Consider the following 15,930-nt stretch of genomic DNA (forward strand, 5'->3'; position numbering starts at 1 on the left):
TGGTACCTAGTTTGCATGTATCATTACAAAAATCAGTATAGCCCAGACTATCTTTTTGATTTTTCCAATTGTCTTTCAAACACTTTCTTGAATCATCACTTATAACATTCCCAATAATTTCTTTTATGTTTTCTTCAACTTCCCTGTCTGATTCACTAATACCATCATTCTTTACAACTAATGAATCTTTATCATTAATCTTTGATTCATTTTGGATTTCTATTACCCCATCATCAATTGTTTCATGAATCTCAGCACCCAAAGCTTCTTTTATATCCTTACCACCATTTTCTAACATTTCATTAAACACCCGAAAACTCAAATCTTGATTTAAAGAACCGCTTTCAGTTCCAATCATACTAGGCATTTCATCAAACACCTTGTATGCAAGCTTATTATCATTTTCGTTTTCTCTTGAAACATCATTATCATTTACCTTTCCATTTTCTAGTGAATCGCTAATATTAAATACCTTGAAGGCATCATATAAAGAAGAATCTGGATCATACGGAGTAAACGAATCTTTCAATTCATTTGCATCCAATTTCAAAGCCAAAGAAGTGGCTTCTTTCAATGTATGAAAACTATATTGATGCCATGTCATAAAAACATCTCTAATCTCTGGTTCAAGACCATTCATAATAGCATAATATTCACTAATCTCTTCAGAACTTTTAACTTGACCGAACAAAAATTCGATTTCCTCACAAAAGTTCTTAACCGTACCTTCTTGCCTTATTGTCATAATCTTTTCGATTGCCAATTCCATGGTTGAATTGTTGCTGCTATTGTGAAAATCAATGTTGATCGATGCCTTAATACTAGTAATTTGTGTTATTGTTGATTTGTGTTGTCAATGTTGTTGGAAAGAATGTTCTGATACCATTGTTACCATACAATTGACGATCGATAAAGAGAAGAAGAAGTAGTATTCAACAGATACCGTATATGTATGTATACAAACATATTACGGATATAACCCTAAACTATTAGTTATTTACACTTTAGTCCCTCTACTATTTGATACCTAACAAATAGAGCCTCACGCGATCTAGACAGATGAAGATGAACGGAGTACGGATCGGAAACAAGATCACGCCAGTTTTTGCACACGCACTTGCATGCACAACATGATTGATTTCACTGGAAGTCTTGAGAAGACGTCAAGCAGCAGGCTTGAAGGTAATACGTCATCTATCGATGATCGATCCTTTTGAGATGATATTATTATTAATTAGGGTTTGATGGCTGCTTAAAAGTTAAAACATCAGATTTGGAGATATATAATACGGCAATAAAATATATATATATATTAGCTTTTAGCCCGTGTATTACGCGGGTTTATTTAAGTTTTGTTTTTAGTCATTTTGCAATCATATTAGTGAAATTATTTGTTTTAAATTAATTTATTATAAGAAAATTTGTTCATATTCATTCATAATTTATATACTTGAGCATATTTGATCTATTGTATTACACATGCTTTTATAATATATGTGTTGTTTCTATTATTATTATTATTATTATTATTATTATTATTATTATTATTACTACTACTACTACTACTACTACTACTACTATTTTACTTTGCTTAATTTTAATTTAATTTTTTATATAGAAGTTTGTTTAGATTTAATACATACATACATATTAGTTCGTTCACTACACGGGTTTATGTTCGTAAAGTCGTATAGCCAAAACATTTACCGAACCGGTTAACTACACTTGGATTCGAGTGTTACAGGGAAAACAATAACAAATTATAGATTAGCATGTAGAATAGTGAGAATGTATTTTGACAGAATCCGGTCCAGTAACTTACCACCCTCGCATAGCCTGAAACACCCGTGTTCAAGTCAAATGTGGTTCAATTAAATGGCCACACAAATGTGGTTCAACTTTCCCATTAATTCGATTATTCCAAAATATAATACATTAAAGGTAATTAAAGACTAATAATAAATTTATAACAAAACTTACTCCATGACAGCAAATGCATAGATCATAATTGAACCACATTTGTGTGGCCATTTAACGCCTGTAAGATGATTTTGACTTCTCTTTTGACATCTACAATAGCAAATTGTGAGCCTCATGTCATCTTCAAATACTTGATGAATTTTTTATATACATGAAGAAATAGAATATTAAAATCTTGGATTGAGGTTACTTTTTGTGACAAAGCATCTCAATATCGCCTTACCATACGGGTAATGATGAATATTATAAATTCTTTCCATCATTTATTAAATAGTTAGCTTCCATAAAATTAACAATGTCAAATCCATCTGCTTAAGAATTTTGATAATGTGTTGCTGATGGCTACAATAAAACTAAACTTACAAATACTTGAGGAAAAAAATAATTTACAAGAATCAAGCAAAATATACAACCAATAGTCATGCTTTTAAGTTGAAAGCAACCATCTTATAATCTTAAAAAAAAAACCTTTTAAAAGCTCTCTGGTTGTTTACCAGCACAACATTCTAAATCATGATCTAATAATACACATCATTGTTCACTAATCTCATGATTAAACCAAACCAATAAACTGAATTGAGAATCGCCCGTCATATCTTCAAGTCTGTTTTACCAAGACCTGTAAAATTCACAAAATCATCAGTGGGGGTGTAATGGATTGCGCGTAGTTCAGATTCTGCCTAACAGACCACCTAAATGCTCCTTTTTTATAGTTCATGTAATAAAACCCAGTTAAAAGAAATTTAAGAAGTTTAACTTGAGAAAACATTTACAGTGTGATGACTAATCACTTAGATTACTTTTCGGAAGCTTCAATTTAGTTGGAGAATTAAACCTGTCACTTCAATATTTACTAAGACTTCTTTTTCCATTGACTTTTTTTATAAAGGTTTGAACTTCAAATTTGCAACTAAAGACTTCTGTTTTATAAATAGCCCAATTCGACCTCGGACGTTGGTTAAGCTGACCAATCTAAAACTGCCAAATATTGTTAAAAAGCCAAAAAGCTAGAGTACCATGTTTTGACCCGTTGGTTAAGCTGACCATCATCCATGTTGTGATCCTTGATTGGTTCAAGTTAACATCTTGAATAGATACTGCAACTATATAAAGATTGATGAGGAGGATCCCGTCATTCTAAATCTGACAAAGAAAAATCTATGTGTCACAACTCATAAGAATAACAATTATACAACTACTCGATCATAATATGATAAACTTTAACAATATAAAAAAAAGTTGAATCTTAAAAGTACAAAAAGTATTACATACTTGAGGTCAACACCCAAGAATTTGAGATTTAACTGCGTCCCAAACTATCTGTTTGTTTTTAGAAAGTTAGTAGATCGACTATGTATCTCATAGTACTACAACAAATTAATAATAATAAAAACAGAAAAATACATGTCATTAGTTATGTTTCTAGCGACTGGAGGCTTCAAACACACTTCAGTCTTTAGATTTCCAACCAAACACATAAATTAAACAAAAACCAATTAACCGAAAACTGAATGACTGACAATAGGTTATCGGGTCTTTTCTACCCTCGATTAACCAAAATTAATTGGACAGGGAAGCAATATCAAAAAAAAATTTCGTGAATCGATACACGGAATATAAATTCTAAGTTTCAAATTTAACAACAAAAAAAATTTATATGCCCAAAAGAAAATTACACGGTTCGTAGAGGGTCAATAAGGGTCGTAGATTATCCGACTTGTCTTACTCAAGCCATAATGCTCGTCTCCCTGTTCTTGAGGACCCGCTATGTATAATTAGATCTCAAGGCCAAACAAACTCATTAATAGTTTACTCACCTTATGTTTGCCACTCCTTATTTTCTACAAAACATCCACATAGATAAAGAACTCAACTAAATTAAAACCATTTAAATCGTGAATCGATTTTGGTAAAAAGGTAGTGCTAAGACTAAAAGTGAGCATCAACAATAAAATTCACCTATAATCATTTTTAATTAACTGGTTATCTGAAGATGATTCACATATTGGTATCATAACCACAACCATAAAAACAACCTGTTTGATGATCTTTTGTTGAAGATCTTCAATGAGGACATTGACATTCTTCGAATAGGAGGTGATCACAATATCCTGATTAGAGAAAAACCACAATTGATGATCTTGATCACCACCACCAACATAAACCCAATCAGGTGAACCATTCACATCGGTTCCAATCACACCATTCAATCACAAATAATTTAATGATTTAAAAGGTTTCAGATACTAAAAATACACAGTGGACAACCTGGATCTATTAGACATGCTTGAACCATTAACCGATTCCTGTTTAGGATACTTTCAAAATTACCCGTTAGAGGTAACGGACAGCCAAATCAACCATAAGAACTCCTAAAAAAATGGAGACGAAGATGTTCATCCCCAATCAGACCTAATTATGTGACTAATATAGGAAATTAGAAAACGAAGTTATATGCTTAACTATGAAAGCACACATTTAGACAACTATAGGAGTAACTAATTTCACCAAATTTGCCCTAATTTCTGCAAATTAACCCTAATTTATAAGTCATCACACCAAAGATAAAACAAACAGTTACACTTGAATATCAGTTTAAACTACCTACAACACATAGAGATTGACCTGAATAAATCCATCGTCGATTTCACGGACTCACTCTCTCAAATCACAGAAACTAATATTTGATTCAGATTCAGCTATTCATTCCCCTCTTTGCTCAATCAATTTCTGTAATTAATTTCCTCTTCATCCAAATTAGGTTACGGTGGCTTCTTTCTTGTCGATTTGCCCAACGATCATCCAGCGAGTGAGAGAATTAAGGTTTGAATTGAGTGGATTTTTGAGAGGTAGAAGCCAACAATGCGAGGAATGAAGGAGAATTATTGGATATGATTTGGTTTTGTGTAGAAGTCGTGATTTACAGAATACAGGAAGAAAGAAGGAGAAGGAGGGTTTGAATGGTGAAGTATAACCCGTTTAATAGATCCGTTTAATATATCCATACCATGAAAAGCCTAAAACGGGTCAAACGTTCCCCATTCAGAAATCAAGCAATCTGGTGGCTTTAGATGGGGTGGGGAGCGACGTGAAAGCGACACATAGGATTTTATGATAGACAATTATACAGATAGTTAGATAACTAGGTTTTGTGGTAATATACTGTGGACATGCACAAACTCAAACTAATTATACAACCAGAGAACTTGATGAAAAATGACAAATTAATAATAATAATTAAAATAATAATAATATCTCTTTAGAGCTCAAGATTCAAATAAAGCTCATTTAGTTATCGAGTTCGAGTCCTGTGTATTTTTAAGTTTTGCCTCTTTTGATTTACTATGCATTAATTTCTCAATGCACAATAGAGCTCAAGCTGAGATTTTGCTCGTTTAAAGTTTTTCTCAACATACATAAAATTTATTAAAAACCTATGTAATTTAATAAATAAGTAATAAACAAGCCGAAATCGAGCTTGAGAAATCAATTCATGAGCTTGAGCTTTTAAAAAAGAGCTCGAGTCTAGTCGAACTTGGGCTTGGATCGGGTCGTTTACACCTCTAGTCGTGTCCATTGAAGAGCCTATAACCTTATTCGGTTTCATTTTCTGAAATAAAATAAATTTGTATTTGATTCATAATAAAACGTGAGCGAACTAAATTTCCGTTGATATCATCTTTGGTGAAAACCCGAATGGATTTTGGTGATTCGCAACAAGTACCTCTTCACTAGTTGAATGATCAACCGCAAACACTATTACATAATTGCTCATGGATAATGTAGTAGGGTGTAATTATAGGAATACATCACCATCTCCTCTTTGACCATGTGTTATGAGCATCAAGGGGGCGCCATCCGCAGCCAACTCAGACAATCCCATCCCCTAAACATTGCCACAGGAGTAACGACGTCAAAGCCCCATTTTTCCTGTAACCCAATAAAATGGGCCCATGTGTAGTGTGTGGGTGACAATCTTTTAGAGAATATTATAGAATATATACTATTAGAGTTTTAGTATTATATTGTTATCACAATTAGAAGATTGTATTTGATTATATTTTCTTATATTTATCTCATTATATTATAAACTAGGTTATAAACTCGTGTATTACACGGGTTTTAAAAAGTTAAATCTTATTCATTATCTTATTATACGATTCTGGTTCTTCAAGTTGCAATAATCATGTAGAAAAATCACATCAAAACTGTTGAAAAGTCTCAAGAACTGAAAAATATATTAAAAAAAATTGCTCTTAAGTATATTGTTGTATTAGTTTCAACATATCTTGCTACTGAACTAACAGTTGCAAGAGTTTTTATCAGTAAAAAAAGTACCAAATTAAGGATTCAAATTGAGGGTCTAATGATATTAAATTATTAACCATCTATAATCAAAAAAATAAACTTGTGTTGTTTACTTCATGTCTTTTTTTTTTAATTCATGCCTTAGGTTATAAAATTAGAAGCAAGAGCAACTGCATATTTGGTAATATCGGCAAAGAAATTGTCATATTAATAAAGTTATATTCATTTTATCACACTTTCTTTTTCGGTTTTAAACATGTCATCTTATTAAACTTTTAATTTGAGATATTCTTGACACATTTTACTTGTAACACCCTTGGCAAACACAACATCGTCCCACTCTTAGGCTATCCCACATCGGCCGTGGACAAGAGAGATCCTTGGTTCATAAGTAAATGTCTTGCCTCTTCAATCACCAACGCGTTTTGGGCAACCAAAAACAAATCCGTGAGCTTTTCGTGGGAAAAACGGACAATATTGGTGGTGCGAGGGGCCGGATGTTACAGGTGGTATTAGAGCCACTCTTGTTCCGTTCGGGATGATGGGACATGCCTCATCAAGGACGATGAGTCCAAAGGGGGGTTGTTTGTAACTCACTTAGCAAACACAACATCGTCCCACTCTTAGGCTATCCCACATCGGTCGTGGACAAGAGAGATCCTTGGTTCATAAGTAAATGTCTTGCCTCTTCAGTCACCAACGCGTTTTGGGCAACCAAAAACAAATCCGTGAGCTCTTCGTGAGCAGAGCGGACAATATTGATGGTGAGAGGGACAGGATGTTACACCTTCCAACTTCACTAGCCACGAATGCTAACTATTATGAGATTCAGTTGAGTAGGCTTTTGAAAAAGTATTCGAAATTGAGTGGGCTTCAAGCCCAATTAAAGAGCGGTAACAAACCAGATATGAGACACAATGCCAATTATATGTTTAAAGAATAATCAAATCATTGGATAGACTATAGAGGTTCCTGCAGCAAACTAATTATATGAAAAGGATTGATGAAAACTTGGAACCAAACAACATTAGGGAAAACAAATAGAATAATCTTTTGTACTATAAATCTGATTCAATACACACCACTGATTCAGGTTCCTTACAATATTTAACCATTGCGATTCTTTAGAAGAGACGGCACATAACGGTTTTCGCCCATTGATGCTAATATTATGTCACATTGCAACCCCTCCCCTACAGGATTACCAAGCATGCATTTTCTCCTCGGGTCTTCGATATCTTTGAACAAGCATAAGCAGAGTTAGTAGTATCACCAATCCATATATAGTTCTTTAAAGACAGAATATATAGCCAAACTTACAACAATCTTATCACATAATAGTTTGAAGAGGTAGGTCCCAGCAGAGCCCAGTTGGACCCGCAAGAATCACCTTGAACAGGGACGTCTGCGCGGTTGGACCCGCAAGACTCACCTTAAACAAGGACGTCTGCGCAGTTGGACCCGCAAGACTCACCTCGAAGAGGGACGTCTGCGCAGTTGAACTCGCAAGACTCACCTTAAAGAGGGACGTCTGCGCAAAGACCAACTGGATCCGCAGGACCAACCATGCTCAGAGAGATAACGTCCTTACGCGCAATACGCAAGCTGTTCCCGCAGGAAAAGCCTCCCAATGGTGACGTACTCCGCCTGTTCCCGCAGCTGCGGATACTAGCCATCAGGGAAGGCTACCCGCACTAACAGCAAGGCTACACGCACAAGGCACTAACTCTCAAATAATTCAGTAATGTCACCTGAAGAGGGAATAAGCAAGCCGGGAATACTCCCGCCCAAAGCCGGGAATTCTCCCGCCCAAATGAGCCAGTCTGTACGCTACCGGAGGACCTTTTGTACTATACCTGCCAAGGTATGGACAAAAGATCTGACCAAAGCTGCGACAGCTCACTGACAACAGTACGACGAGCAGCACGCTCTAGTACTTAATGTCACTATCAGCCGCTGCCTACTCACCAACCCTTGTCGTGGCACGTACATAGCCTGCAGTTGGTGGAAAAGGAATAGTACACAGCCGGCCATGTCACTATCAGCCGCTGCCTACCCACCAACCACCAGCACGGCACGTGCGTAGCCCACAGTTGGTAGAAAAGGAATATTATACAGCCGGCTGTACCTTCTTGGACACCTACCTTCGGCTATAAATACTCCAACACCTTGGAACGGTATCATCATCTTATATCTTATATCATCTTATATTTTCATATATTATCTGATATCTGCTCTAGTCATTTCTCTTAATATACACTTATATTCAAGAGCAATCTAGTCTGATTCTCACGCCGGAGGGTGGTCACAAGGAGGTACCCCCCATTCTCAGTGACGAGCTCACGGTGTCTGTTTTGTAGGTCATCAGAAGAACAACCATCTTTGCCGGACCTAACCCTCGTGGGAAACATCTATTTAACCCCCAGATTATCCGTAATCTGCCGGGGTCGATTAGTGTTTCTTCATAGTTCTTAATGTGTTGTGAACTAGTTTTAATCCATTACAAAATATAAAGTCAATAGATAGAATTATTCCTTACATTGTATTCATAGTTTCATACACCTTACGAAGTTCAAACGGCCATGACACAAAGTTGTCGAGTTTAATAAAACTAGGACGATAAACCATCAACTCCCAGAATTTTCCCTGCATATCGAATAGTATTCGTGTCAAGACACCACATTATCAGTCTTCTTGCAGCTTGATCACGTAACATCAAATTACAAGTACCCTTTAAACTGTCCATGAGACGCAAGGGTCTCCAACTTAGCAATCCAAACATCGGCATATCTATCTCTTTACACCAGTTTTCCTCCTTCATCACCCACACCTCTAATTCGAACGAAGACCATGAAAGCAGACTTAACCTACCTTTCAAAACGCCCAGCATTAAATCTTTAAAACCCGCATACACCAAAGGGGATATTGGAAATAACTCTAATGTCTCCGTATCCAAATCAAAATCATAAATCTCCCGACCACAAAGCAAATACACATGGCCATTCAAAAACACACCATCGAATCGATGCTGATACATATGTCCCCTTTCCTGAATAGGGTAATTTCTTTCTCCCAAATCTCTCCATGCTGGCGTACCGAGGGTGTAAACCTTGGCACGACCTGTTATCCATATCACTTTATATTCCCCAGCTTTCGAGACTCCAAAACCATAAAATATCGGACACCAATATTTTATCGTTGGTTGAGGGAGGATAATATACTCTTCCAAAACCGGGTTTAATATACAAATACAACCATCAGGACGGCAACATGCAATCAAACCATTTACAGAGCCCACTAGAACTGGGGAACCTCGGGAATTATCCGTGCAACGATCAAGATCAAGGCTCTTGATATAATGTAGGTAGTAATTATTCGGTTGGCGTTGGATTATATCTACCCATTGTAGACTTCCTGGTAAACCATAGCGATCTGATTGATCGAACTCGTGAAGGATTAGAGACTCATGTGATGTTGATAGATGAAGATGAACGAAGTACGGATCGGTAATAAGATCACGCCAGTATTTGCAGACGCACTTGCAACACATGATTGATTTCAGTGGAAGTCTTAAGAAGATGTCGGACAATATGTTTGAAGGTAACACAACTTCCATAGATGGCTGTCGTGAAGACATGTTTAGGGTTTGGGGTTGGGTTTGGTGGTGGTTGATATGCAGAAGCTGAATAGATGTATATATAGGATATTTATATTTATATTATTATTAAATGTATAATTGTGATAAATATAGATTATATTATCAAAATCTATATTATATATATATTACAACTCATAATACAAGTGGTACGTATCAAAAAGCTTTGTAAGAAAAACAAAATATTTCCTTAATTAATGTTTCTTACATGTGCCCTTAGGACACGTGTGGCACATGTTTGAAAATCTCTTGTTAAAATACTTTTACTAGAGGGTCATCAAGAAAACAACAAATATTTTTGGTTTTAACCATACGACATAGAAGGAATAGAAAAGTACTTATCGAAATCTTTTAAATTTATTCTTTGTAATTTGATTATGATATTACTAATATTATTTTTCAATTTAGAAAAAAACTAACATGTTACGTAGGGGTTCATGGTCTAGTTTGATAGTTTTGAAGTTAAACCGTAAGTCAAACCGAGAATAAACACTCATAAATTTGTTACATGAGTACTAGGATCTGAGTTCTATATTTCATCGTGTGGGCACCCGTCTAGTTATAATGATGGAACTTTATGATTAAACAATTAATCAAAATAAATAATAAACAAGTTGAGATCGAGCTTAGAAAAGTATTCACAAGCCTAGTTCGGGCTATATGAACAACCCGCCGTGATCCAAAGTTGTCGAATTTAATAAGGCTAGGGCGATAAACCCTTCAACTTTCCGAAGTGCCCCCCCCCCCCATTCCAAGTCTAGAATAGTATTCGTGTTAAGACAATACACCATCAATCTTGTTGTATATTGATCGTATAACATCAAAATACTAGTACCTTTTAAACAATCCATGACACAAGGGTCTCTGCCCTAAGTATACGTGAAATAATATTATGTTTTAAATATATTATTTATGACGTCATCTAGGTCAAACACCGGTCGGCCTCCTGAGTAAGTCTGACCTTTGACCCAGTAAGGTGTCCGGGTCGACATCTAGGCCAGATCTAAAAACATTGGTTTACAGCATGTTTGGAATTGAGTTTGAAAAGTGCTTACGGCTTTTTAATTCAAAAGCTAGAATTTGAGGCTTTTGAAAACTGTTTTTTAGCTCTTTTAGAAAACTAAAATAAAAGGTTTTTTTTGTGATTGCCAAACACCATTTAACTTATTGGTTTTTTGAAAAAATCAATAAGCCAATTAAGTATTTTCAAACTCAATCCCAAACATGCCCGCAAAAGCAGCCGTCTGGACGCCAAGATGAGATCAATCCGCTTACAAAGCCCACTTAAAACAATGTATTTTGAACCTCTGAAAAATTGTTTATGACTTTATTTGCCAAGTCAAATTATTTGTATGCTTTAAAAATAGAGCGAGTTATTTTATCCAAATAGCTAACCTCGTATTGAACTTGATAATATACATTTTGAACTTGACTCGATAAAAAGATTTGAGCTTAGTACTTCAGGTTTAGTCCAAGCTACATTGATCCTTGTTAAACATTGAATCTTTTGTTAAAAACAGACCAGTCACGTTGGGTAATACCATTAACAAGTGAAAAGTCATCTTTGAAACATAATACCACAAACCCTAATACATAAAATTAATTAAAAACATATATAATTAATGAATAAGTAATAAACAAGCCGAGCCCGATCTTAAGAAATCAATTCATGAGCTCGAGCTTTATAAAAATAGCTTAAATTGAGCCGTGCTTGGGCTTGAATCGGGTCATTTACACCCTAGTCATGTCCATTGAAAAGCCTATAACCCTATTCGATTTCGTCATCTCAACAAAAAAATATTGTATTTGATTCATAATATAACGTAAGCGAATTATATATTGCCGTTTATGTCATCTTCGTTGTAAACCCGAACAAATTTTGAATCTCATCCGCTAATGTAGGAAGCCAAGAGCAATTGCCCCTTTGAGTTAAGGGTCATGATTGCATCCTTCCAACTTCACTAGCCATATTGTTATGTACGTTTTTGAATGAGATTCAGTTGAGTAGGCTTTTGAAAAAGTATTCGAAATTGAGTGGGCTCCAAGCCCAATTAAAGAGTGGTAAAAAACCAAATATGAGACACAATGCCAATTATATGTTTGAAGAATAATCAAATCATTGGATGTACGTTGTTGCAGCAAACTATATTATATGAAAAGGATTGAAGAAAACTTGGAACCAAAAAAAAAATAGAATATTAATCTTTTGTACTATAAATCTGATTCAATACAAAACACTGATTCAGGTTCTTTAGATTTAACCATTGCAACTCTTTAGAAAGAGATGACCCATAACTATTTTCGCTAATAGATGCTAATATTATGTCACATAGTAATTATATGACCAATCCATATATAATTCTACAAAGACAGATAATGATTATAGCCAAACTTACAACAATCTTATCACATAATTATAGTTCTTAATGTGTTGTGAACTAGTTGTAATCCATTACAAAAAATAAAGTCAATAGGTAGAATTATTCCTTACATTGTATTCATACACCTTACGAAGTTCGCACGGCCGTGACACAAAGTTGTCGAGTTTAATAAAACTAGGACGATAAACCATCAACTCTCCGGATTTCCCCTGCATTTCCACTTGTTGAATAGTACGCGTGTCAAGGCACCACACCATCAGTTTTCTTGCACCTTGATCACATAACATCAAATTACAAGTACCTTTTAAACCATCCATGAGACGCAAGGGTCTCCAACTTTGCAATCCAAACATCAGCATTCCTAGTATTTCTTTACACCAATTTCCCTCCTTCATCACCCATACCTCTAATTCGTACGAAGACCATGAAACCAAACTTAACCTTCCTTTCAAAACTCCTAGTATTAAATCTTTAAAACCCGCGTACACCAAAGGGGATATTGGAAATAACTCTAATGTCTCCGTATCCAAATCAAAATCATAAATCTCCCTACCACAAAGCGAATACACATGACCATTCAAAAACACACCATCGGCTCGATTATGAAACATATGCCCCCTTTGCTGAATAGGGTAAGTTCTTTCTCCCAAATCTCTCCATGCTGGCGTACCGAGGGTGTAAACCTCGGTACGACCTGTTATCCGAATCACTTTATATTCCCCACCTTTCGAGACTCCAAAACCATAAAATTTTGGATACCAATAATTTATCGTTGGTCGAGGGAGGACAATATACTCTTCCAAAACCGGGTTTAATATACAAATACAACCATCAGGACGGCAACATGCAATCAAACCGTTTACGGAGCCCACTAGAACCGGGGAACCCCGGGAATTATCCGTGTAACGATCAAGATTAAGGCTCTTGGTGTAATGTAGGTAGTAATTATTATTATGCGGTTGGTGTTGGAATATTATACCCATTGTAGAGTTCCTGGTAAACCATAGCGATCTGATTGATCGAACTCGTGAAGGATTAGAGACTGATCATGTGATGTTGATAGATGAAGATGAACGAAGTACGGATCGGTAATAACATCACGCCAGTACTTGCAGACGCACTTGCACAACATGATTGATTTCAGTGGAAGTCTTAAGAAGATGTCGGACAATATGTTTGAAGGTAAACACGACTTCCTTAGGTGGCTGTCGTGAAGACATGATTAGGGTTTGGGTTTGGTGGTTGTCGATATGCAGAAGCTGTATATATAGGATATTAGGATATAATCATATAATTATTATAATTAAATGTAAAATTATGATAAATATAGATTATATTATCAACATCTATACTATATAACTAATTACAACTCCTAATACCAATGGAACATATCATAAAGCTTTGTAAGAAAATCAAAATTGTGTTTTACAATATTATGTTTATTTTTCTAAAATAAAGTTACAACATTTTCCACTTTATCTTTACTAAAATTTCATTAATTCAAAGAATAGTTACAACTTTGTCCCATCGTCTTTAACCAAATTATTCTTTGTAATTTGATTATGATATTACTAATATTTTTTGCAATTCAAAAAAAACTAACATGTTACGTAGGGTTCATACTTCATAGTCTAGTTTGATAGTTTTGATGTTAAACCGTAAGTCAAACCGAAGAATAAACACTCATAAATTTGTTACGTGATTACTAGGGTCCGAGTTCTATATTTAATTGCGTGGGCACTTGTCTAGTTATAATGATGAAACTTTATGATTAGAATAATTAATCAATAATAAATAAATAATAAACAAGTTGAGATCGAGCTTAAAAAAGTATTCACAGGCCTAGTTTGGGCTATATGAACTTCCCTCCGTGATCCAAAGTTGTCAAGTTTAAAAAGGCTAGGGTGATAAACCTTCAACTTTCCGAAGTGGCCCCCAATTCCCAGTCTAGAATAGTATTCGTGTAAAGACAATACACCATCAATCTTGTTTGCCAAGTCAAATTATTTGTATGCTTTAAGAATAGGGCGAGTTATTTTATCCGAATAGCTACCTCGTATTGAACTTAAAGTAAATTAAGATCTCATACAATAATAACTTAACGTACAATAGGTACACGAATCCATGTTTTCACGAAATCGATCCATCAAATCATATCCCAGCATCTTGGGATCGTCAATACATATCAAATTAATCATTGGTTCATCGAAAAAAAACAATTTTGGATGATTAATCGATTAATTTTTTTATTTTTTTCATGAAAACTGTTTTTGAGCGTTTAGGGTTTGGGTGGGCGTTTTTTGAGCGTTTTAGTATTTTTGTCTTGTTTTTTACCTTTAAGCGTCTCGCGTATGTTAAGCCATTATCATACAGTATCTCTACACTTAAACTTAATAATATACATTTTGGACTTGACTCTATAAAAAGATTTGAGCTTAGCACTTCAAGTCAAGTCCAAACTACATTGATCCTTGTTAAACATTGAACCTTTTGTTAAAAACAGACCAGTCACGTTGGGTAACATGTCAAAACAGATATCAAAGCCTATCAATCAACTCTAACAATAAACAATCAAAAAAACCATTAACAATTGAAAAATCGTTTTAGAAACATAATACCACAAACCCTAAAATCCAAATTCACGTATTAATATTAAGAATATGACAAAACGTCGATTAAAATGTAAACCAAAACCAAAATGTATTATCAATCGATTATCCGAGATCCAAATCTCAAAAAACCAAAACACCAATCAACATTAACAAATATCATATCATCACCAATCCAACAAAACCAGATACAGATCTATTTAAGAGCTTGTAAACCGCTTTAGTCCCTTCAGAAACCGCATGCTTAGCCAACTCACCAGGCAACACGAGTCTCACCGCCGTCTGAATCTCGCGAGAAGTAATCGTGGGCTTCTTGTTATACCTCGCCAGCCGAGACGACTCCTGTGCGAGTTTCTCAAATATGTCGTTGATGAAACTGTTCATGATGCCCATGGCCTTACCTGAGATCCCGATATCGGGATGCACTTGTTTCAGCACCTTGAAGAGGTATATCTTGTAGGTTTCTGAGCTCTTTTTGATCTTCTTTTCGATTGTGGATTCTTTTGGGAGTTTTTTCTCGGCTTTGGAATTGGTTGGCTTTTTCTCGGCGGGTTTCTTTTCGGCTTTGGTTGGAGCCATTTTGTTAGGGTTTGTATTGAAATGAGAGTGTGGGTGGTGAAATGATGGTGGTGAGGGTTTGGTTTATATAGGGATTCGGGGTTGGTTCTGATTGGTTGATTGTGGTTTCATTGTTGACTTGGTACATTTACACGTGTAATTCTTCTATTCTTTTATTATTTTTTATAATGTCCTGTTGTGGGTAATTTTATTGAAGCTGGTATTCAACTATTGTTGGAACTAGGAAGTCATGTCATTTTTTATATATTGTAAAGTTAATCGGAGTGGTTTAACTAAAAGATGAACTTATTGTTATGTTACTGTTATGCATGTAGGGGTTGTTTACCATTTTTTTTATTAAAACACATAATGGTTTAAAAAAATTTTAAGTCTCTTGTTTCGTGAATGCGTTGGTGCTCAAAGACACTTTCTTTTTGTT

The 15,930-nt window shown here is 35.2% G+C and overlaps 2 protein-coding genes and 1 pseudogene across 2 annotated transcripts; all 3 read right to left on the reverse strand.

Moving 5' to 3' along the window:
* Nucleotides 1–8,899: 8,899 nt before the first annotated feature.
* On the reverse strand, nt 8,900–9,925 carry LOC143551436 (F-box/kelch-repeat protein At3g06240-like). The gene has a single exon (XM_077041877.1). The coding sequence runs from the start codon at nt 9,923–9,925 to the stop codon at nt 8,900–8,902; it is 1,026 nt and encodes a 341-aa protein (XP_076897992.1).
* A 2,485-nt stretch (nt 9,926–12,410) lies between these two features.
* Nucleotides 12,411–13,307, reverse strand: LOC143551437 (F-box/kelch-repeat protein At3g06240-like). The gene has a single exon (XM_077041878.1). It carries the CDS (start codon nt 13,305–13,307, stop codon nt 12,411–12,413), a length of 897 nt encoding a protein of 298 aa, XP_076897993.1.
* A 1,785-nt stretch (nt 13,308–15,092) lies between these two features.
* On the reverse strand, nt 15,093–15,518 carry LOC143551438 (histone H2B.8 pseudogene; annotated as a pseudogene).
* Nucleotides 15,519–15,930: the final 412 nt, after the last annotated feature.

Source organism: Bidens hawaiensis, unplaced genomic scaffold (assembly GCF_021521415.1).
Source record: "Bidens hawaiensis isolate Kalapana, Puna unplaced genomic scaffold, B.hawaiensis_p1.1 tig00016457_1, whole genome shotgun sequence".
NCBI lineage: Eukaryota > Viridiplantae > Streptophyta > Magnoliopsida > Asterales > Asteraceae > Bidens > Bidens hawaiensis.